The sequence below is a fragment of the Meleagris gallopavo genome, chromosome 16 (assembly GCF_905368555.1).
Source record: "Meleagris gallopavo chromosome 16, MGAL_WU_HG_1.1, whole genome shotgun sequence".
Classification (NCBI taxonomy): Eukaryota; Metazoa; Chordata; class Aves; order Galliformes; family Phasianidae; genus Meleagris; species Meleagris gallopavo.
In genome coordinates, this window is record NC_139419.1 from 13153099 (window position 1) to 13176425 (window position 23327).

Genomic DNA, 23327 nt, shown 5'->3' on the forward strand with positions numbered 1-23327 from the left:
CCCCGGAGGTGGCGAACCGATCCCCACTCCCCGCGTGGGATGCTCAGGGTGGAGGTTTGGGGGGGGAAGTAGAGGGGGTCAACCCCGCCCCTCCGCCCCTATTGGCTCAAAGTTTGGGGGCGCGGCGCTGATTGGCCCCCCCGGTTCCCACCCCCCCCAAATTCCCCAGCGCGCTGCGATCCGTGGCCACGGCCGGGGCCGCCGCCGCCTCCGCCGCCCCCGGGGCCGCCGCTGCCGGGAGCCCGGAGCCCCGGAGCGGCCATGCGGGCTCTGTGGGCGCTGTGCCTAGCCGGGCTGGCCGCTGCCCTCGGCAGCTTCTCGGCGGATCAGTGCAGCTGGAGGGGGAGGTAAGCTCCGGGATGCGTGGGGCCGGGCTCATCCCGATCCCAGTCTCCTTTCTGATCCCGACCTCCGTCCCGATCCCAATCCCGGTCCCGGTGGAGAAGAGAGCCCCGTGCATCTCTTAAGGCTGAGTCCTCGGATTTCTCTCTGCCTCAGTTTCCTCGCTCGAACCGACTCCCCAAAAAGCTGCCCTCAGCCTGGGGGGCTCCGAGCTGCCTTTCCACATCTCCCCCCCACTCACCCGTGCGTTCCTCCATCCTCCTCTCCACGCGGCGTCCCCGCTCCCTACAACCCCGCGATTGGTTGGTCGGAATGGCTGCTGGGGCCCTAAAATTCTCCCCGAGACCCCAAAAACTCTCCCCGGGGCCTTTTCCCACCCCGGAAAGGCGCCGAACTCGGGAACAAAGAGCGGGGCCCGGCAGGAGGGGCTGCGGCGGGGCCACGGGGCCGCGCAGCCGCCAGCGCCTCGGCCCGGACAAAGCGGCCGCCCCCGCTCCCCCCGACCCTAAAGGCAGCCCCGCTTCCCCCGGCTCGCAGCCCCGGCGCCAGGAGCGGCAAAATGTTGAGCTGGGAACGTGAGAACCTGAATCCCACAAGAGCAGGGAGCGAGGTGACTCCCCCCTCCCTCCAACCCACAGATCCCAGAACTCAAAAGTCCACCCAGAAAGGGCAAAGGGAATGGGATGGATTTGGGGGCAAGGAGAGTGAAAACACGCAGGAAACATCCCCAGATGGGGAAATGGGGATGGGGATAAATCACCAAACCGCACCCCAAAGCCAAGAAGTCAAGGCTCTAGCATTTCTCTTTGGGGTTTCCACCTCCCATGTGCAGACACTTTGGGTGGGTCAGGGATTGGGGTCTGCACTCGGAGTCCTACTGACCCTGTACCCGGTGCCTTGCAGCGGCTTGTCACAGGAGGTGGGCAGCGTGGAGCAACTCACCCTGCGCTGCGCCGAGGGCTCCCTGGAGTGGCTGTACCCCACTGGGGCTCTCCGCCTCCGCCTGGCCCCCCGCCTGCCCCCCGCCACCACCTCTGATGGCCGCGGCCCCCGACACGTCACCGCCTGCCTTCAGCCAGCCGGCACCTTCCGGGGTGCTCAGCTCTACCTGGAGCGGGACGGGAAGCTGGAGCTGCTGCTGCCTGAGGCAGAGGTGGCCCCGCGGCCCCGTGTGAGGTGTTTCAGCTGGCCACCCCATGAGCAGGTGGCCCTGTTCCTGCAGGCCACCCCGCAGCGTGACATCAGCCGCCGCATCGCTGCCTTTCGCTATGAGCTGCGGGGGGATTGGCTCGCCCGGCCCGCGCTGCCTGCCGAAGGTGAGAACGTCTTTGGGTTCTCCAAGTGGGAAAACCTCTTGAAAAGGGGGATTTCTCTCCTGTCATGGTGTGGGCACGCTGCGGTGACAACGGTGTTTGGTTATTGTAGGGGTGTGCCGGCCGTGCAATGACACCGAGCTCCTGATGGCCATTTGCACTAGTGACTTTGGTGAGTGCATCCTTGGGCTGAGGAGGAGGGAGGGAAATACAGAGTGGGATGCTGTAGGGATGGGGTGATGGGACAGCGCTGCTTCGAGAGCCTCGTGTTGTCCTCATCCAGCCCGTGGCATGGCCATGGTGCCCCGTGCTGCTCTCATATGTCATCGCCCCATTCTGCATCCACATGGGGCCATGTGTTCCCCTTCACTCTGCTGCTGCACCAGCCTGCAATGGGTCCCTGAGGCTGCTGGAGGATGGGGATGAGAATGGGAATGGGGAAAAGGAATAAGAATGGGGAACCGGAATGGGGACGGGAATAAGGATAATGATGGAGATGGGGATGGGTACAGGAATGAGGTCAGGAATGGGGAACGGAATGGGGAAAAGGAATAGAAATGGGAATGGGGACAGGGATGGTGATGGGAACAGGAATGGGGAATGGGAGTGGAAATAAGGAATGGGGATGGAAGTGGGAATGACGATCAGGACAGAGAAGGGGAAGAGGATAGGGATAAGAATGGGGAAGGGGATGGAACTGGGGAAGGAAACAAGGATGAGGATGTGAGGATGGGGATAAGAAAGAGAAAGGGCGTGGAGACAGGGATAGGGATGGGGATAGGGATGGGGACAGGTGCACACTCATCCCTGTCTGCCTTTCCCCGCAGTGGTCCGCGGTACCATCCACAGCGTCTCCAACGACGCAGAGCTGCAGGAATCCGTCATCGGGGTGAGCGCCGTCCGCATCCACCGCCAGAAGTTCCCCCTCTTCCAAACAGGGGGGCGGCCGGGGCGGGCGGCAGGCAGCATCCGCACCCCTCTGCGCTGCGGTGTGCGGCCGGGCCCCGGCACCTTCCTTTTCACGGGGTGGCTGCACTTTGGTGAGGCATGGCTCAGCTGCGCTCCCCGCTACAAGGACTTCCAGCGCATCTACGAGGGCGCCCGGCGCAGGAGGCAAAACCCCTGCGAGTTCCCTGTGGACTGAGCAGCTTGGGGTGGGCAGCCCCCAACTTGGGAGCTGGGAGCATCCCTGCTCGAGAGACACTGGAAAATGTGTTTATCTCAGCCACTTCCCGCTGCCCTGGGATGCTGGGGGCATCGCCACGCGGAAGGGGCTGCATGCTGTCTGCAGGGACAGGCACGTAGGGACGTGGGAGCACGGTGGGTGGGGACAGCCCTGTGAAAATCCTGCAGGATAGGATGGGATTTTCCCAGTGTGTGACCCTGGGGGGCTGCAGAAGTGGGCTCCGGGCTGGGGGTCCTGGGGGCTGAGGGGTCATTGCAGGTGTGGGGACAATGCAGGGCATGAGGAGAGCGGTGGCACAGCGCAGTGGTGACAGCAGGGAGAGGAGGTGGATCGGCAGTGTTGAGGGTGGAAGGGGGACTGCAGAGATGGAGAGCCGTGCCCTGGTCCTAAGGGTGACAGGGGACACGGGTGGAGGTGGGAGCAGGAGGAGCGAGGCTGAAGGAGCGAGGCTGAGGAGGGAGCAGAGGTGGCACGGAGGGTCCCCAAAAGAACCAAAGTGCTGAGTGCAGAAGGGGGACAGGAGCAGGGAGAGGTGGGGCTGTGCCACCGCCCACATGGGGACACCACGGGGCCGTGGCTTCACAGTGGCTTCCCGGTGCCACCACACCAGGGCAGGGGGGGATTTTGAACCGTTGAGGGTGGGGGGGGCATCGTATGTGCACTAAAGTTATAACGATACCAAATTCGTGATTTTTTTTTTTTTTTTTTAATATATATATATATGTATAAACTAAGCTGTATTTGTCATGTTTGTGGCCTTCTTTAACCGAGTGGTGACAGATGGGCACTGAGCATTGTGGTGCACGGCTGAGCATCCCGCACCCTGCAGGGCTGCAGACACCTATAGGAACACATAGATGTGTATAGATACATACTGCTATTTCCAAATTGCTCTTCCTGGGGTCGGCCCCCCCGTGTTGTTGCTGTCAGCACCGATCTCATCAGAGCCCACAGCCACAAGGCCCCATTGTGCCCAGCCCAGCCCCAGAGTTCCTCTTCCCATCCACAAACCGCTCCTGATGAGCACTGCTGGATTTGGAGCTTAATTAAAATATGGGCGTGCGGATAAAACGATGGGATCTGCCTGCGAGAATGCAGCTGTGCGGATGGTTCAGGACACGTTATGGTTTTCCTCGATGATTTTATGCTGTTGTTTGGGGCTATGCAGGGATTGGGGGTTGGGACAGAGCCCCAAAATAGGGGGCAGATTGGGAAGGAGTGGGAAATCTGGAGGAGGGAGGTGGAAAAGCAATAAAGGAACGCACACAAAGGGCCCCGCGCTGCCCACGCAATCCCGGCTCCTGTGACCCCAGCGCATTCCTGTCGCTGAAATTATTGCATGTAATGCTCTGAGCATCCGGCGGCTTTCTGTCCGGCGGCCGAATCCCTTGTTTTTCTCCCTCTCTGTTTATTTGGCCAAATCAGATCGTTCCGCTGCAGCGGAAAAGGCTGCGGCTCTGCTTTCTCTCCAACACGGATTTCGGTGGTGTTTTTGGTGCCCTCTGCCCCGGGTTGGGGCCGCCCACTCCTGCTTCCCCGCAGCGCCGGGCTGTGGCTTCCTACAAGGAGGTGCCACGGTGTCACCACCACTGTGGGTTGGGGATGGTGATGGTGAGTTGGGTCTTGGGGTTGGTACCGTGGTCCTGACATCCCTGTCCTCTCAGTGTCCCCCCCAAAGCCCACCCTCAGCCAACTGGCCTCTTGGCACCAAGCAGTGGGCAGAGCTGCAGTGAGCAGGCTCCATTCCGTTCATGTTTCCTCCGCAGGGTAGAAAACAAGGTGAGAGGCACTGTGATGGTGAGGATGGCGGCGTGGCAAGGGGTTTTGTGCCAACCGGACACAGGATGGGGGTATAGAAGTGATTGCTGTCCCCATTGTCCCAATGGTTGTGCCAGATGGGGGGCCTGGGACAACCCACAAGCTGACCCCCGACACAACTCAGTGTTCCAGCACAGAGGACCTCACAGCCACTGCAATTGAGGAGCCCTTTGGGCAAAATGCTGTGTGATAGCACCTGCGGGGTGTCCCCAAAGTCCCTGTCGCCATCCCCACCGCACAAAGGGAGCGGCCATTTCGCGCCACTTTCTCCCCCCCAGCCCTTTCCTACCCTCCCGCTCTCCCCTCCCGTTCCTCCCCCCTTCCAGAGCGCCAGATAAAAGCCGGGACGCGCGAATCCCAGGGCACAAAGGAACGCACAAAGGCGGCCGGCTGTGCGCAGCCCGCCCCGAGCAGGAGGATGGACAGGGGGATGGACATCTCATCTCACGTCTGGCTCAGGGCTGTCCTGCATCCCCCGTCCCTTCTGTCCCCATGTCCCCACTGCATACAGCACTGTGGGACCTGGAGATGCCGTGGGGCTGGGGGATGTTCTGCGGGGTTGGATGGTGTCCCCGGGGTTAGGGGATGCCCTATAGAATTGGATAACATTGCTGGGATCAGGGATGCCCCATAGGGACAGGATGATGACCTCAGGCTTAGGGGATGCCCTAAGGACTGGATAATGTTCACGGGGTTCGGGGTATCCCATTGGGTTAGGATGATGCCTTTGGGGTCAGGAATGCCCCATAGGGTCAAGATGAGCCTCCCCAGGGCCAGAGGCTGCCCAGCATCAGGCAGGATGGGGGATTTTGGGTACCTATATGCAGCACCAGTGGAGGATGCCCATCTCAAGCCATGGGCTCTGCCTCACAGCTCCCCTCCAGCTTTAACCACACCAAATCCGACCCCTGGGACCCCCAGCGATGCCGACAGCTGGTGGGAAGGAGCTTTCCCAGCGCATGGTGACAAATTCCCAGCTCTTGGAGCCGCTTTGCAGCCGCCGTGGCCTCAGCGGGGGGAGCAACCGGGGATGAGAGGCACTGGGGCTCCAAAGCTCCCCACGCATGGCCACCTGCTCAACCCTGCACCATGCCACAACCCCAGCACCCTGTGTGCGGGGAATGGCTTCATTCATCATCCTCCCCTCTGGCATCCTGGGGGGCACAAGCTGCACCCTGAGGTTTTCCTCCCTCTTTCTCCCCTCCCTGTGCTGCTCAAACCCCCAGCCCTGAGCCCCTGGATCCTATTTCCCCGATTTTCTGCTCACTCTCAGCCTAATTGGCTCCACCTGCCAACAAGCTGCAGAAAATTGGAGTGATCCCCATGTCCCATTTGGCTGCAGCCATGCTTGGGCTGTCTCACAGCACTGAGGGGGAGGGAGGGGCAGCTCCCACCGCCCCTCTGCCATTGAGCCCCATGCCATGCAGTGGTGCTGTGCAGGGACACGGCCAAGGGTGACTTCTTGTGTATAAACAGCAAGGAGGTTTTCAAGAATGATTATCCGCATAGCGAGAGGTGCTTCATCTATGCAAATATAAGTAGATATCAATATTAAAAATGGCCTTTTGTCCTCATGGTGTGCCCTGTTCCCATTGCTGCTCTGGGACATGTGCTTAATGGGGGCTGAACGAAACCAAGCAGTGCCTGGGAGCACAGCAATGTCACCCCATCACAGGGACATGGGATTCCCCTTAGGATTCTGGGTTGGCCCCGGGTTCTCAGAGTCAGGATCCTGGGAGCCACCCCAAAATTGCTACCATGGGCATAGGGGATACAGGGAGGAGGCTGTAAGACATGCAGTGCGATGATGCATCAACAACCGCCGGCACAGGGCTGGGAAGCTGCCTGCCCTTTGTGCATCGTTCCCTAATTGATGTGGTATTGTTCCCGGGTTTGGGTTTTAATTGAGGGTGGGCATGGGCCCCCCGCTGTGACCCACAGGCTGGAATTTTCCCACAGCCTCACGGGGCCAGCGGCAATGGGGACTGAGCTCCAAGTTTGGACGCACAACTGTGCACAAGCACGCAGAAGTGTGTACAGGCTCGCAAAGCGAGCACAACCACACCGGGAGCTGCCACCTTCAGCAGCCCCAGCCAGAGCCTTGGAGCTGGCAGCTGAGCAGCAGATGAAAGGCACCCAGTGGGCGCGTGGCCATGCAGGCAACGGAAGACAGGGGTGTTGTGGGGGCCGCCCCTTCCGGCAGCAATGGACGCGGAGGCGCTGGACGAGCTGGCGGGGCAGCTGCAGGGGGAGGCCCTGGGGGGCCGTGGGCTGCTGCAGCTGGCGGCCACCACCGGCCTGGCTGCCTATGCTGTGTGGGCTGCCGTGCTCATGCCTGGCTTCCGCCGGGTGCCGCTGCACCTGCAGGTACCCCCTAATGCCCCCCCAAAATGGGATCCCCTTTGCTCGGCAGGCTGGGTGCGGAGTGAATCCCCCCGCCCTGCCGTTTGCCTCCAGGTGCCATACGTGCCATCCAGCGCCCAGCAAGTGGCCAACGTGATGGGACTGCTGCGAGGCCGCACGGGGAAGACGGCGGATCTGGGTTCTGGGGACGGCCGACTCGTAAGGGGAGGGAGGGGGAGGGGAGCCCCCGTGAGGGGGGAAACCTCAAGGACATCCCCAGTGCAGAGATGCCCAGGGCCACAGTGCTGCACCCAGCAAGCCCCCACTAGGGCTGGTGCTGGAGGGCTGCCCCAGGGTGCCTCCCCAGGTACACTCCTATATACACCAACACCCCACCAACACACCCATATACCCCTCTGTACCCCCTACATGCAATGCCTGTGCCCCCTATAGGCACCCACCCTGCGCTCCCCTCTATCCACCCGTGATCCCTATATACACCCCATATACATCTGTGTCCCAGGGGGAGCCCCAGTGCCCAGGGCAGGAGGCAGCAGTGGGGAGGTCTCCTGGCCCCAAACCCAACAGCTTTATTTCAGCCCCTGTTCTCTCTCCCAGGTGATTGAAGCTTACAAGCAAGGACTCCGGCCGGCTGTTGGCTACGAGCTCAACCCCTGGCTGCTGTGGCTTGCCAGGTACCGGGCCCGCAGGGCTGGATACGAGGGGAAGGTTTCCTTCCTGAAGCAGGATCTGTGGAAGGTAACAGCTACATGGGACAGTGGCTGTGCAGGGCATCAGCCAGGGCAGGGCAGGAGCTTTGACTTGACGATCCTTAGGATCCCTTCCAGCTTGGGATATTTAAGGATTCCATAGCATCTTTGCTTGCCTTAAGGGTCATAGCACTCAGCAGTGCCCCCATATTATCCTCCAAGAGCCTTTTCTTCTTTCATTCCCCTTTTCCTTCTCTTTAAAGGCGAATCTTTCCGATTGCTACAACGTGATTGTGTTCCTGGCTCCCAGCGTGGTAAGTCCATGTGCTGAGACACTGCTATCCTCAGCAAGCCTAGCAGGGAGATTGTCCTTACAAAAGAGAGCAGATCTGGAATATGAGCAAAAAGCCTTTACAAAATAAGGCCAGAGACATGAGGCTGGAGGTGAAGAAAATCAGAGCCAGACCATCCTGTGCTATGGAAGGGCGATTGGACACTGCTGCTTTTAGGGACCACTTGGGAACCATTTTGCTATGGGACAGCAAGTGGGTCACTGCAGCACGATGATGCTTCCCTAAGGCCACCTGGCCTCGGCTGTCTCTCTCTCCCCAGAAACCCCCCCTGGCTGCCAAACTCCTGGCAGAACTCCCTGATGAGGCACGTGTGGTGGCTGGGCGCTTCCCCTTCCCTTCCTGGACCCCAAGCAGCACCATTGGGCGGGGGCTGGAACAAGCCTGGGCCTATGACATGAAGGAGGTTCGGCGTGTGGCACGGAGCTGCACAGAGGGATGTGCACACTGACAGCAGCTCCTCCAGCCTGGTACAAAGGGTCAGCAATGTGGCATTGTCAGCAGCTCTCCCATCAGTGCTTGAGCAGTGCTTAGCTGGGCTCTTCCCCCAGGACTTTGCCTCTGAGTGCCTTCCAAAGCGATCACAAAGGGAGAAGGAAAATCAGATTGAGTTAGCACACAATGTAAGGGCTACACCTCCAGTGCCTCTTTTCAGTCCGTAGTTTCTGAGAATAAATGTTTGTACAGATCTTTCTCAGAGTCTTGTGCTTTGCCTTTGAGCCAGAGGGCCTGAGCAGCCCCTGCTCGCTGCCCCAGGGTTCTGCTCCAATGTTCTCTTGAGGAGGGGGCAGGAAGGTGCTGGTCTGTCTCACCTGCTGCTGATGAATTCAGTTTGGTCCTGCCCACATCATATAGCATTTCTTTTTCTAGTTCCAACACAGAGGAAAAAAGGTTTTCTCACTATGACAGAGCAGCTCATCTTCTTTCTGTAACCTCTTAGAGGAAAGTCCAGCCTGAACCACTCCTGCCTTTTTCTTTTAAAAACTAAGAAAGGAGCAAAGGCAGGAGCAGAGCCAGCCCTTAAACCAAGAGCACCTCGCTCCAGGTCTGACCCAGGAAAAGCATTGCAGCATCCTTCAGGGCAGGAGCAGGAACTTGTCATTGCAATCACACAGCAAACAGTTGCCCAGGGGTGGCCCTGTGACCCAGTCACAGTGTGCTCAGGGAAGGAGAACTCCCACAGCAGAATGGTCAGAGGACAAACACAGCATCACTGTCTGTTCCATTTTAGTACAGTTAATTTGACACCGAGGACACCCATATGGTTCCCTGCATTGTGCATCCCAGCTCTCGGCCAGGGAATGATGCTGCTTGCCTCGGCCAGCCTCAGGACAGAAAGTCCTTTTCTTTAAAACTCTAACTGTGCTGCTTCCTGGAGTTGCAGGGCAGAGCTAGAGCTCACGGCTGATGGCCCTCCTAGATCTGGGCAGTGAGTGAGCATCAGCTGCCCCAGCACTGCGTGCACGTGGTTCCTCACCACCAGCGAGCTTCCTCACCCACAGCACCTCCTGCCTGTACCTGCAAGAGGGAGACAACAGTGATTCCAGCATGGTCATGGCCCTGCTGGCAGTTCACTCATGGAGGTGATCAATTTAAGTGCCCGCTTCACCCTGTCTTTGCTGCATGCTAAGAACATGCGTCGTCAAGTATTGCTTGCCAGCCAGCACAGGTGCTGAGCCACATTGGTATCTCAGCCCCAACAGACAGAAAACTCTGTCCTTTTCCTTGGGAAGAGCTGTTCATCACCTCTGCCATGTACTAGAACCAGCAACCAGCCCATGAGCATGAGTCAAGCTCCCAGTAAGCTGACTGCTGCCTTGTGTACCAGGCACAGAGTTGGACACTGCTCCAACAGATGTGCTCTGGTTGTTCTCACCCTTCCATGCCCCAGCAGTTGTTCTGCCTGCTGTGGGGAACAATGAGCCCATGAGGAAGGCTTTGTATTTTAGGTAACCCTCCCTTAGCCACCTCCAAAGGATGGGCTAACGCTGATGGAAGGGAGATGCATGGCAGGACAGCAGATGTGCCTTCTGACCATACAGAACAGGGGTTGGTGCCAGCTGTCCACACAGCTGGATGTGCTGTATGACAATAACTGCACTGGGCAGTGCTGAGGGAAGACAGCAATGAGGTCAGGCACTGACAGAGCAGTGGGCACCATGACGTGTTAGGCAGTCACAAACCTCTGGCAGAGAACATGCAAAGAGAGATCCTACTATCTCACCTTGCTAGGTGCTTCTCTATGTAATCCTGCAGCTCCGACACCTGTTCCTCTGCCACAATTGCCCGTGTCAGCAGCTGACTCCTCTCCTTCTCCAGATCCTCCTGGAGTGGCAAGGAAAGCATGGAGAAAGGAGGGAGCACTGTGAGATGAGAATGAAGGCGCTCGACCCCACTCTGCCAGGTGGGACCAAGCACTTCGGCTCTGGCACACCTGGAATGAAGCTGCAGAGGCAGCCAAGAGACCAGTGTGCTCAGAGGAAGAAGCCTGGGGACAGTGGCCCAGCTTTCCTCCTGGCCACTGGCCATACAGACAACATGACTGGGACATCCCAGTAATGCAGTACCCCGGTTCAATAATCTACAATTTACCCACCAGAGCCTCCATTCTGTTTCCAAAGCCCTTCCCCAGTTGTCCCACACGGCACTGTTTTGTCAGCACCCCTCTTTCTCCCCAGCAGGCCTATTGCTGCCATTGCTGCTGGACAGCAAACCCCATTTCTTCTAAGCCCTCTCACATCCCCCGAGTTTTATGGTTGCTGCAGGACAATGTTGTGGATGGAAAGAACTCCAAGGCACAACATCTCTGCCTGCAGCACAAATGTCTCTGCACCCAGAGGAAACCAGACGAGCATAATCACATTCAAACTAGATATCTATAGCTTGAACCAAGGTTGAGAACTTGTTTCACAGTTACCTCAATATTTGAGCTGAAACAAGAGATGGAGAGATACCAGCCAGCAATGTGCAGCTGTAAAGGCTGGTCTACTCCTTTCAGTAGCAAACCCTGAATACACCACTGGTCACTGGGCAGAGTCACTTGGTGGAGTCACTTGGTGCTCACAGCCAAAGCTTTGGCCAGAGAAGGTCCCACCTGGAGCACTGTGCTCCCAGCATGTGAGTCAATGCTAGACTTGTGCCTTCCAGGCCTTTACCTGGGTGGTGTGTGTGAACTCCTGGAGCTGCTTCCTGACCTCTGCCCAGCCCTCTTCATCCCGCTTCCTAGGAGGGAGAAGATTGTGATCATGCACAGGCATTCAAACCAGCCCACGTACAAGTCACACCGCGCTGTTTGGGGGCTGGATGCACTCAAGTCCATCAGAGCATAAAGCACAGAGCTTGGAACCTTTCCTATCCTGATGCCCCCAACCTCTTCAGGGCACACAGTCCTGTCCCCGTGCCCAGGCATGAGAGTCACAGCCCTTCTGCCAACCTGGGATTCCCGCTGGGATGGCTGGATTTGTTCCAAGCTCACATCAACACTCATACATCAGAGGACTCCAAGCAGAAAGAGTCATTAACCTGACACTGTAAGACTGAACTTTATGGAAATAGAGAGCTGGGTATGATCAATGCCAAACGCTGGCGCTTTTCATGTCTGTGAGCATAGAGCCGCTCGCTCGGAGCGCTGAGTGCGATAGGTGAGCTGTCTGTGCAGCCCAGCCGTGGGAAAGTTCTTCCTATTCTGTCCCAGTCTGAATAAGCAAAATACAGGTCACATCTGATGCTCAGGGAATTTTGGTTGTATGAACTGAGGAATGCATTGTGTTCGAGCGCTGCAGCCTGCAGAGCGGCTCCGCTGCAGCCGTGCGAGTTCCCTCTGGTGGCTGCAACTCAGGCCAGGCACATGAAAAGCATGGCTGAAGTTTCATAGGAGCAGAAGTTAAGAGAACAATAAACAGGGAACCCACACTGATAAGGATGAGAAACCCAGCTGTAGTTACAGCTGCAGTGCTGTGGTGACACCAGGCTTCATGTCTCTGCTGAGAGCAGCAAGGTGACCTCGAGGGTAAAAGCTACCAGCACACAGGACACAGATGTTCTGAAGCATGTAGGGCTTTTTAACAGCTATAAAAACCTTAACAAGATGCATCACCATGCTCTAGTACTTCTCTGTCTTGCTCCTGCATGTGTCTAAATTAGCACATCTGTTGAAGGATTAGTATTATCTTTTCAGTGTGGAAGACGTGGCAGAGTTTGGTAAGGCTCAAGCTCTTCTCCAAGGCACTCCTCTGGAGCCCAATGGCTCAGGCACTGGCCAGCTCTTCTGTGTCGGAATCCAGTTAATGAAATTCTTGGCATGTTCTCCAGGCCACCGTATTTTAAAAAGCAGAAAAATCCCAGCTCAGATTTTTCTGACACTTCATTCTACCTCTGCATGGCTACACCTGGTAGAATTTTAATAGAAGAATGAAGCAGGGGGAAAAGACTGATCAAAATGAGCCAAAAAACAGCCTGTCAGTAAGCCAGGGTAGTGCCAGCATAGGGCCACCTGAGTGTTCCTGCCCAGCTTTTGTGTTGGGAGGGAGGAGAAACAAGGCTGTTCCAGGCTGGTGTTGTTTCACTGGCCTTTCTCAGGTTGTGGGCCACCAACGCACTCAGCTGTATGCTTAACTCCAGCTTCTAAAGAGATCAGTGGGACTAAAAACATGATTAAATCAAACATGTGCTTAAGAGCTTTCTTGGATCAAAGCCCAAATGACCAACTCATTTCACCACAGGAAATGCTGTGCTGAGACGACAGCTGGCTTTTCTTCTCAGATGAGTTCCTATCAGCTCTCTTTCTCCCTATTTATGACTGTCTCCCAGTAATGAAAAAAAAAAAAAAGAAAAAAAAACCCACACTCCTCAATCCATACAACAAGGAGTATTCAGAATTACAATTATCCCAGGAAAAGACGATGACTTAACTGATCAGGAGACAGCTGAAAACCAGAGGTTTCTTTCAGTCTTTTCTGAAGGCAAAGGAAAAAGAGTATTTCTGTAAGCATTAAACCATTGTAATCTCATCACAGTCCTTACCACTGTCTTCAAAGTGATAAAGTATCCTAGCACCCCAGCAACTCCCAGTGCTCTGCCAAAGAAGTGATGTGTAGGAGAGTCTTAAGGTGTCTTCCATTCTGCTCCTATTTAAATCAACGTATCTCACACAACTCAAGGAAGACCCAGGCAGAATCAGTGGCAGGCTGCAGAGCAGACCTGTGTGCTTCTGTGTGTGGTGCTCCTGCTTGGACATCCCAAAGTGAGCAAGCACTGCCCTTGCCCCTGCCACAGAGACACAGCAAACCCCTGGGGAGGAGAGACCTATTTCATTGCTCTAACTATTGCTTGTGAGAGCTTCCCAACCCAGCTGCACTGCTGCAGTAAGCCAGCAGCCCTGCAATACCTTCTGCAATTCGTGTAACTGCATCTCCAGTTTGGCTTTGTTCTCCCGCAGCCGGTTTAGCTCCTGGGTTGTGTTTGTCAGCAGCTCTGGGTCTGTGATGGCAAAGTGGAGCTCAGCAGGGCCAGAATCCATCTCACTGCTGCCCACGGAGCGGATCTTCTCTCGCTGCACACTGTACCAACATGGCAGAGGCATTAGTCTCTGGTAGCTTTGGTGAAGTAATGCAATGAGGGTTATTGCTGCAGCTGCAGGAAGGTACCACTGGTCCTGCTAGCTTAGCCAGACCATCTGCAAAAGGTGAATGGCAGAGCCCAGCAGCAGCATGTGCAGTATTCCTGGGAGCGCTTCTGAGGGGAGCTCATCCTATAGAGCTATTTATGGCTTTTATGCTTCCCACAGCCCAAGCTGCTGAGAGCTTTGAAGTAGAGCTGAGAGCACTGCAGGAAGGATTGGGAAGCAGAGGTACCACAAATAACTCCTGCATTTCCACACCATTCAGTGGGGATTCAGTTTCTCACCCTAGATTTTGCACAGGAGGAACCTGTGTAACAAGTATCTCTGGTGTGCCCAAGCACTGTGGTGTGCAGCCACAGACACATTTCTCTTGGCTTGTCAAGAGCATGGGGACAAACATGCCCTCCACACCTCTGTGCACCTAAGAACCCTGCTTGCCTTCCTTGCAGCAAGGGGCCTGGTGCTATGGGTGCATTTAACCCTACCTGTATGCAATCAGCAGGTTCTCATGCTTCTTGGCCAAGTTTTTCATGCGTTTCTTGTAGCTGCGTGCTGCTCCAGCCAGCTGCTCCTCCCGAGCCTTGTAGGAAGCTCTGATGTCCTTCAGCATGTTGTCCACAAAGCCCTTCATGTCTGCATGCTCAGCTAGGGCCTTGCTAGGCCCGGTTCGGGTGCTGGATTTGCTGTCCATGTACTCCTTTAAACATATAGAAAAGAAAATGGAGAAGACAAGTCATTCCCTAAAGGCACGTAACCCATCTCCCACATGGAAGTTCCAGGAATATTTGTGATAACAGCACTTAGGATAGCACATACCTTCTAATTTTAAAGAGACATTAATTTGCTTAAAAGAACTTCCACCCCACCCCTTCAAGGCAGAGATGCACTGTACCAGTGTCCCTATATTAGTGACCCATTTATGGAACACAGTCAGCACCGCCTCTGATTTTGCATTCTTTCTACCATGCCCCACTCCCCGTTAGCTATGAGACACCCTGATACAAGTTAAACTGTTCTTCATAGTAAACATTGCTCTGCTCAGTCTCCTGATCTATCATCCCACCATGTTCTTCAGTGCTAACCTTCCAGGACAGCAATTACCGCTGTAACATTAAAATATGATGGAAAGGACAGCAATAATAGCAGAGTAGCACAATTCTAGACTACAGCAAATGAGAACACAGCAGCTGTGGACGCAGAAACAAAGGAAGAAAAACTGCTTAGCTTTGGAAGGCATCAGGTAGGTGGATCCCCTCACCTCTGCTGCCAACTCTTAATGAGGGCTGGGAAGGGGTGGATTCTGGTTCCAGCCCTTCTGGTCACTCAGCTGTATTGCATGCACCTGAGCTCCCCTAGGTTGGCCCTGCCTTCCCACCAGGTGCTCAATCACTGGCTCAGACTGTGACTTAGCATTTCCAGTACAATTGCCAACAACTATGGATGTAAAAAAAGATTTCTTCCCATTCCCTGCTGAATGCAAGCGGGTGTCCATGCCTGAACCTATCTGAAATGCCTACTCTCTGCTGGGTCTTACCGTGCTCTGTGGGCCTTACTTTACCAAAGGCCCTTGTTCCCAGAGCAGGTCTCAGGCACTCGCATTACGTGGCTCTGTGCCGACCACAAGGCTGGCAGAGCTTCCGCTGCGGACAGCAGCAGGGGCACCATGGAGGCAGCAAAGCGAAGCGGCAACAAAGCAGCAGTGGCATCGCCTGGCCTGCCGAGGGGAGTTGTCAGGGCAATGGGGACTGGAAGCCAACTGGAAAGCAGCCATAGTAAATAAGAGGATCTTTCAATCCAAGTAATCTGACCAAGAAAGAAAGTCCCAGCAGAAACTTGCTGATGGTTCAGTGTAGCCATACAGGAAATTTGCGCCAGGAGGGGGCTGGCACCTCCTCCCCAGGCCATGCCAAGGACTCAGCCAAGCATCCCAGCATGGGGTGGGGAGATCTTCCAGCCTCAAGAACAGCTCCCACCACCTCCCTGAGCACAGCAAGGAGGGGAACAGCAGCAGCCTGCAAGAAGGATGCAGCCTCCTTCAGGCCTAGGGGTACCCACCGCCACGTCCCTGATGTACTGCGTGAGCCGGCAGCGGTACTCCTCGCTCAGCTCCTTTAGCTTCAACTGCAGCTGGGAGTTCTCTGCCTCCACCTCCTGGAGTTGGCTCCGAGAGGCGAGCAGCACCTAGGCACAACAAGCACACGCTGCTGCCCTCACCCTCCAGCTGGGCAAGGGGAATTACAGAGCTGGAAAAGAAATGGGGGCTTCATTCTCAAATATTCTGTTTCCTCCAAGCTGAGATGTTGGGAAGGGCTTTTTGTATAGAATATTTCTCAAAATGTTTATAGTCTATATTCCTCTGCTACCTTTTGTCATTTGCAATCCCCTGCAAGTGAGTTCATCAACCCTTTCAAAAATAACAGTTCCTCCCACCCCAAGCAAGCAGCACATCCCACCACATTGCACTGCACACCTCAGTGCCACAAACTCCCTGGACAGTTGGAGCACTTCGATGCAAGCCACCCGCCGCACTGCCAGCCCTCGCTTCTGTGCATTGCACCCATATCTGAACCACAGGAGAGAATGGGAGGGAGCTCGCCTTACTGCTGATTGCTCTGCCAGTTTCTGCTGGGGGTCATGGACTGCTTTCTTCGCCTTCTGCAGCTCCTTCTCCATATCGATCCTGGGCACAGAGGAGGAAAGCACATTTGTTTGCAGACCCCAAACATCTTCTTAGGCCCAGTATTGCCAGCCTCGAGAAGGAAATCACAGGTAATGACAGAAACCTTTCAGCAGATGTTGCTGGACACCACCAGCTGAGTGCTGAGCAGAGGCTGCAGAGCTCTCACAACCAAAGATACATGTCCTGCCTGGCATGAGGCTCTGGTTTGGCCAGCTCCCTACTGGGACAGCCTCCGTGGGGACTCAGGCCCCACTGCAGCCTGCTGACTGCTGGGGAGTATGGCTGAGGCTCCCCACGCTGCTGCACGTTGCCACATGCGTGTCTGAAAGTGGATTTTCAAGGGTGCACAAGTCAGTCAGGGACCTAAACAGACTATTAAGGAGACATTCAACCCTCTTCAGATCCTTGCAAACATCAGCTTTTGCTTCCAGCCCTCACTTCTAAGAGTGAACGCACCAAAGGGAGGCTGTTTTCACTCCTGTTTGTAGGGATCACATTCAGCTGCAATGAGCTCCATCAATGCCCAAGAAGGGAAGGACATGCTTGCTCCCAAACACTCACACTTTCTCTTCCAGCTTCTGCTGCTGCGAATCGTAGGTTTGCTTCAGTTTTTCAATCTCCTCTTTTATGTGATCCTGGTTTCCAAGCAACTGAGGGACAAGCAAATGGGAAGATGAGAAGGAGAGCTGACAGAAACAGGATTCTTGAAGAGGGAAAAAGTGAGGAGAGCCTCCAGCTCGCCCTAATCCTGCTGGTAGAGAAACACAGGGGAAATGGTAGGTTTGGCTGGCAGTGCTCTGCAGCACACCAGGAATGATGTTTCATTTGGAAATGCTCTCCCAAATTAGATGCTGACCCTGATAATCGGGATCCTATCAGGAGCTGCTGGTGGAGCTCAAGCTGGTGTCACTGGGCTGAGGATGGAAATGAGGCAGGAAATAGCTCTGTGCTCCCATTTTTGGGTGCTTTACCACCTCCATCTTTTCAAGAATTGACAATAAGCAAGTATTTCCTGCACTTGTTGGTTGTTAAACTCCTGCTTCTGTTCCCCAGTGGGCAGCTGCCCTCTCTCAGCTTTTGCTGCACAAGGGCTGGAGTTATTCTGGTCTCAGCTTCACAGCTTAAGGAAAAGAAACTAAATCCAGGCATCAGCTCACCCACAGAACCCAAGTACCAGCCACTCAGAGTAAACCCCCCCTCTGCTTCCCAAGGACCCACACACTCACATTTCTTCCCGGGTTTTGCCACTCCTGTTCAGGGGCAGCCACGTCTTCTGGCTATTTTTGGAAGAGACAGAAGGAGGTACATGTTGGATCTCTGTTCTCCAAAAAGCTCAGACTGGGAGAAAGGCAGAGAGGCCCCTACCTTCACCTTCTGAGCAGGGGGACGATGCACCGTTACTCGCACTCTGTCTGGCTCGGCAGCAGGCTTGGTGGCCAAGGCATGGGAGTGGTGATGGTTGCTCTCTGTGCTCCTTGCATTGGTCAGGCTGAGCAGCTCTAGGCTGAGTTCTTCATTCTTTAAGACCTGCCAGGCCAAACAAGAAGGACAGAGCTCCTGAAATGCTGCCTCTCCAGCTCTGCACGCTGTTTGTTCAGCACACACTCACTGCTCTTGGTGTGAACACAAAGCTGGTGCTTGCATCCCCTCCTGAAAGCGAGTTTTATTTTTAGTTCTCTCTCGTACATCCAACGATATCAGTGGTTTGTTTTCCAATTCTCATGGAAATGCAGGGTATCACCGTCAGGCAGAAGGCAAAGCCTGCAGGGTTATCCACCTTACTCCCCTGCCCATCTCACTCTCAGATAGGAATCATGGTTCAGCCCTGGGCACTGCTCCTCCAACACCTCTCCATCCTGCTCTCCAGCCTCCCTTCTCACCCCAAGTCTGTACTCCCCACACAGCTTCCCAACATTTAGACATGTCTTTTCCCAAACAATGGTTCTGAACAGCGCCGGACTACATAATGTAAGGGAGAATGGCCAAATATCCATCCATCTCGGCTGATGCCACTCAGCTAATTCCAGTTTTGTTTGAATGCATACCTCCAGAAGCAGACAGCCCACAGCACCGTGTAGGCAGTGAGATTCAAAGCAGTGCTGGTGTGAAGTGACACATTTCCAAAAGATAAAGAGTATCTGAATGAGAAAAGCTCTGTTACAGGTGATCTGGAAGGAACACTGGGGGAATTCATGTCTCACGGGAGGGTTTCTATGTAGATAACAAAGCTTTGATGGGGTTTATGACTGGGGACAAGCTTGAGTAATTGTTACCATGGCAGTGAATCGAGAGGATGGGAGGCAGAGGTCATCTGAGTCATCCATGTAGAGAATAGCTTATCAAAAGATAGCACAGGGTGGGCTGAGGGAGAGAGGAGAGGAGAAAAGAGACTGACAAAGAGGTGAGATATACAGCTGTGAAAACTGACAGCTACGCAGAGACAGGCGGCTTGTTCCCCAACCGAAAACCATCCATCTGCAGCTGTCAGCCCCGACAATTTGATCAGAGGGGGTCACATCAGCACACAAGAACCGGCTTTTTGGCCAGGAAAAAAAAAAAAAAAAAAAAAAAAAAAGGGAGGCAGTCCCAGGTTCAGGATGGGCTTCTGTGCCTCCTATGTACCCTAAATCCTGGCCCTGCTCCAGGGAAAACCCCGCATGGAACTGGTGCACATTTGGGTTCCCTGCGCCGGCCTCGCTTTGTAGCACCGCTCCGGCCTGTGTAAGCCCCTGAACAAAAGAAGAGGAGGAAATAGGGAGTTGAGAAAAGGTCAGAGTCTTGAAAAGGAAGAATTTACAGCGCGTTAGAAAACAGGCACAAAGTGTCGGACTGGCATCTTCTGGAAGGCACTTCCCCAGGGACAGGAAAGGGCAGCGCGGCCGCTCTCCTTCGCGGGGACAGACACAGGGCGATTTGTGAATCAAGGCGTACAATGGGGGTTGTAACAATTCAGAGACTCTAACTGTTCCCTACAAGGGACCATGAATGAGCCCGCGGAGCTGCTTCTGCGCCAAGCAGCCATGACAACATATTGGCAAGGTCACAAGTAGCACTTGTAATTGGGAATGTGTAAAAGGTTCATTGTCTCCCGCGAAGGGCTCTGGGGAAGGGGAGGGGGCAGAACCGCAGGCTGCTTTTGCCATTTCCTTTGGGAAAGTCCACACTGGGAAAATAATGAGCAAGAGGCCCATGCCACGACAAGCTCTGGCCTGCCAAGTTGGAGCCTCTTTCGCTTCAGGCAGGGATATTCAACAACCAGAGCCAAAACACTGGGGAAAAATCCTCACCCTACTGATTACAACCCAGGATCTCACCCTTGGCTTCTGATCCTTGCTCCACTGCTTCTTCAGGATGCTGTCCAGTCACGTAACTTAATCCATGTGCTTTTCTCCCTTTGAAACGTTCCACGTGAAAACAGCGTATTATTACTGCTAACCTGTTAAAGCCATCATTCTGAGATGTCAGCAACCTGAAAATCCAATTTTTGACTAACATACTGCACCCCCCTGGGGACAAGAAGCAACCGAGATGGCTGAATGCTGTACCTGTCTCAGCAGAGTGCTGACAGTCAGCTGCACACACTCTGCCTCGTGCTCCCCAGGACAAGGGCTGCAGGGGGGGTTCACACCCTGAAAGCGGTCAAGTTTGCCTCCTCATGAGAAATTTTCACTCCTTAGATTCTGGGAGACAAATGGCAGCACGTGTGTGCTTTGCACACATCCCTGCTGCAAGGTACAACATGTAAGTTCAATTGGCTTTTCACTTACCAGCTGGAACAGGCTAAGAGCACATACCCCACTCACTGTCACGTCCATATTAACAGGGATAACTTCACAAGTCATTAAGTGATTTATTTGGAATAGGATGGTCTTGCATACCCCTCTCTACTTGAGTTCTGCAGATAGATGCTCATCATGAAGAGAGAAGGGACAGACAAGGACTAATGCTCCAGGTGGAGCTTTGTTGGCTGTAGGATGATGTTTCATTCCAACAGTGCTCAGAGCTGTGTGGAGCCAATTGCAGGATCCTTCCACTTCAGAATATTCTAAGATTCTATGATTCTAAACTAGCATGCCCCACATCTTCCCATCACAGGTCAGCACAAGGCCAGCACAGTAAACTAGGTCATTTGGCTGCACCAGCTGAAATATCTGCTGGGGTGGGAGGCAGGAGCGTGTCAGTCATCCGATCCAATTCAAAGAGAAGAAGTGGGAGGGGGAGGGAAGAGAGGAAGGCCTATTAACGTAGCTATTCTTGCCAAAGAAATGCACAAATCCGAGATCCAAAATACTTCACTTAATCATCACTAATTTAACAGTCACCAGAAGATTCGCTGTGCTTTAAGGGAGAATCAGAAACGTGCTTGTATTTAATATTTCTATAAACTTGTCAACTTCAAAAACTTCTAGGCCCCTTCCCGCCACCAAATGAAGTGAGAGAGACTACAAATGCATTCCCATGCAGCCTGTGCAAGCCATGCAGAAAAAAGGGAAACAAAGCGTGCTGGCAGTCCAAGGGATGTGAAACGTGCACTCAGAGCAGACCTGCAATGACCTCCTCTTTTGCATTGCTAGGGGTGGGGAGCTGGGATAGCGTAAAATAGGGAGCCTGATGGCAGAAAAGCGCAGTCACACAGGTCAGTGTGGGTGCAGGACTGATCCTGGCTTGGATAAACGACCCAAAGACAGCCAAGTTGTCCATAGGTCAGATCATCGTGTTACGGAGTAGAGAAAACCAAAGTGAATGCCATCTCACCTCCTGATCGAGTTCTTTGCCTAGCGCCAGGTAATTACTCTTCAAAATGATGTACTCATCTGCCAGCTCCCTCCTGCTGGTCTCCAGAGTGTGCAGGTGATCCCGTAAGGCATCACGTTCCTCACTGACTTTCTCACTGCGGAGCTCCAGTTCCAGCACACGGTTCTCCAGGGCCAGGATCTGCAGAGGGGGGGGGTAAAAGAATTAGGCTGTGGCAGAGACCAGCAGTAATTACACGGTATTTATTTGGCCAGACTTGGTGTTCTAGCACCAAGGGAGATGAGTTTCACATGAATTTCATAGTATCTGGGGAAACAGAGGAAATCCACTGCTCTAGATAAAGAAAAGAGAATACGCCTAGCAAGCAAACATGGATATGCAACAAAATATGCATCCTGGATAATGATATCTGGCAGAGCTGAAATCTTTCACATACCATATTTTTCAGTTCAAATTTCTCCGTTTCATACTGCTCCTTCATTTTGTTTGTCTCAATTTGGAGATCAACAAGTTCTTTGGAAATCTAGGAGAGAAAAAGAACAGTATAAAAAATCCACGGACCATTCTGAGGCCAGTAAAGTTTTTCAACTGGCTGCACCAGAGAATCAGAGCTCAGAGACAGAGGTCTTGAAAGGATCAGGTCGGGTGTTAGAAAAAATGTCTTCTGAGAAAGAAAAGAGTGGTGGGAATTGGCACAGGCTCCCCAGGGAGGTGGTAGAGTCAGCATCCATGAAGGTGTTCAAGAACTGTGGGGATATGGCACTGAGGGACATGGTCAGTGGGCATGGTGGGACAGGTTGGGGTTGGACTTGGCGACCTTAGTGGTCTTTTCCAACCTGAATGATTCTATAATTCCATGATTCTATGACCAGCAGCTGCACCTTTTACCTGAGCAATAGTGGGAAGAGGAACCGCAATCAGCTCCCAGCTTTTTGGCTCTGAAGCACGCTGCCCCTCAGACACACCAAACAGAAAGGCAAAGACAGAACCCTCAAAGAGGAAAAGCTGAAGAGAATCAGCCTCAAGGTCTTATCTATTCCAGAAGGAGGAGGTCATAGAATCACAGCACAGTTGGGTTGGAAGGGACCTCAAAGCCCATCCAGTTCCAACCCCTGCTGTGGGCTGGCTGCCTTCCATTAGCTCAGGCAGCCCGGGGCCCCATCCATGGGGCACCTCCAGGGATGGGGCTCCCACAGCTCTGTGCAGCAGGGCCAGCCCTGCATCTCCCTCTGAAGGTGTGTGAAGCTGGTGGGATCACAGTCAGTCCTAGCTTGTTCCAGCCTACACATTTACAAGGAGCAAATGGAAAAGCCTAGATTTTGGGAACACGTACGCTTTTGGGGGGAGGTCCCAACATTTCTCATGAGATTTTCTACTGCTGATCTGGGCTCACAGGGCTTCACAGCTCAGTTCTCTCTAACTCTGCAGGCATCTGTTTTACCTTCAGTTTTTCCTCTTCATTGAAGATCGTTCTGGGTGACAAATCTGGTTTGGAGCCAGTCAGCCTCCTCATCCTCTCCTGCACGTCTCCAAACCCCGCATGGAGCCTCTCATTCCTATCCTGCAGCTGCACCTAGAGACACAAAACAGTTCTGACAGCCAGTGCCAGTGAGCAGAGCTCTCCTCTCCCATCACTGTGCTGATGGAAGGAAAGAGTGTAGCATATGCAGTGAGGAAATGCAGCTTTCAGAGCTTTAACAGATTGCAGATGGGGTTTTTCCTCATGGGATTTGCAGAGCACTGGTTCAATGACAGGTTGCAAACCTTCATACTCACATTTTTGTTAGCAAGATGCTGTGCTTGCTCCGTCAGAGCATTTACATTCTCCTTATCTGCAACACTTCCAAAATCCATGTGTGTGAGGCTCAGTGCTCACTGGCCGGGATCTCTGCACAGTACTAGAGCAACAGGGACTGAGAGTGAGGGCAGGACCTAAGGATCTCTGTGGCAGCAACTTTTCTCTCTAGGGAAACCACAAGCAGAGTTGCTATCAACTTTGGTTGCTAGAGGGTAAGCTGTCCACCTCGATTTTGAGGTGGAGCCAAGTACTGCAGCCACCTCAGGAGCTGCTGGAGGAAAAGAAATGACACTGCACAGAGTAGAAATTTCAACAAGAAGCTTAGCATACACTCCTAGTGAAGAAATGCTGCCAGTGAGGAAATGCTGTTCCAAGCCCAGAACCATGCTGAAGGAATGGCCTCTGTCTCTAT

The 23327-nt window shown here is 54.0% G+C and overlaps 3 protein-coding genes across 5 annotated transcripts; 2 read left to right on the forward strand and 1 right to left on the reverse strand.

Annotated features, from left to right (window-relative positions):
* The first annotated feature begins 152 nt into the window (after positions 1 to 152).
* METRN (meteorin, glial cell differentiation regulator) lies at positions 153 to 3511 on the forward strand. The gene is made up of 4 exons (XM_085237742.1): positions 153 to 347; positions 1246 to 1658; positions 1768 to 1827; positions 2483 to 3511. The coding sequence occupies exons 1-4, from the start codon at positions 262 to 264 to the stop codon at positions 2797 to 2799; spliced, it is 876 nt and encodes a 291-aa protein (XP_085093868.1). The 5' UTR covers positions 153 to 261; the 3' UTR covers positions 2800 to 3511.
* A 3318-nt stretch (positions 3512 to 6829) lies between these two features.
* ANTKMT (adenine nucleotide translocase lysine methyltransferase) lies at positions 6830 to 8258 on the forward strand. The gene is given in 5 exon segments (XM_010719328.4): positions 6830 to 7026; positions 7117 to 7221; positions 7621 to 7761; positions 7976 to 8041; positions 8044 to 8258. Coding segments are annotated over 5 exon segments (543 nt in total). The 5' UTR covers positions 6830 to 6864; the 3' UTR covers positions 8113 to 8258.
* Positions 8259 to 9272: 1014 nt separating this feature from the next.
* CCDC78 (coiled-coil domain containing 78) lies at positions 9273 to 23100 on the reverse strand. Of its 3 annotated transcripts, XM_085237534.1 has the most exons (16): positions 22894 to 23100; positions 22559 to 22690; positions 21554 to 21640; positions 21118 to 21297; positions 18408 to 18500; positions 17728 to 17889; positions 17589 to 17639; positions 16924 to 17012; positions 16284 to 16362; positions 15738 to 15863; positions 14168 to 14379; positions 13449 to 13620; positions 12974 to 13017; positions 11218 to 11284; positions 10287 to 10387; positions 9273 to 9580 (listed from the first exon to the last, which is right to left on the reverse strand). In XM_085237534.1, the coding sequence occupies exons 1-16, from the start codon at positions 22969 to 22971 to the stop codon at positions 9454 to 9456; spliced, it is 1800 nt and encodes a 599-aa protein (XP_085093660.1). In that variant the 5' UTR covers positions 22972 to 23100; the 3' UTR covers positions 9273 to 9453. The 3 variants fall into 3 exon arrangements, with proteins under 3 accessions (XP_085093660.1, XP_085093659.1, XP_010717631.2); XM_085237533.1 differs by lacking the exon at positions 18408 to 18500 and having other exon boundaries at positions 17734 to 17889; positions 22894 to 23099; XM_010719329.4 differs by lacking the exon at positions 18408 to 18500 and having other exon boundaries at positions 22894 to 23098.
* Positions 23101 to 23327: the final 227 nt, after the last annotated feature.

What these genes read in the sequence shown, in the direction of transcription:
- CCDC78 (XM_085237534.1), bottom strand. Translation starts at nt 22,971, where the DNA reads ATGGATTTTGGAAGTGTTGCAGATAAGGAGAATGTAAATGCTCTGACG. An exon ending in TGGGCTGTCTGCTTCTGGAG is followed by an intron (nt 17,890 to 18,407) that starts GTATGCATTCAA and finishes TTGGCCTGGCAG; the next exon opens with GTCTTAAAGAATGAAGAACT. An exon ending in AGTTACACGAATTGCAGAAG is followed by an intron (nt 13,018 to 13,448) that starts GTATTGCAGGGC and finishes CTTTGCCTTCAG; the next exon opens with AAAAGACTGAAAGAAACCTC.
- METRN (XM_085237742.1), top strand. Translation starts at nt 262, where the DNA reads ATGCGGGCTCTGTGGGCGCTGTGCCTAGCCGGGCTGGCCGCTGCCCTC. An exon ending in GCCCGCGCTGCCTGCCGAAG is followed by an intron (nt 1,659 to 1,767) that starts GTGAGAACGTCT and finishes TGGTTATTGTAG; the next exon opens with GGGTGTGCCGGCCGTGCAAT. An exon ending in CATTTGCACTAGTGACTTTG is followed by an intron (nt 1,828 to 2,482) that starts GTGAGTGCATCC and finishes CTTTCCCCGCAG; the next exon opens with TGGTCCGCGGTACCATCCAC.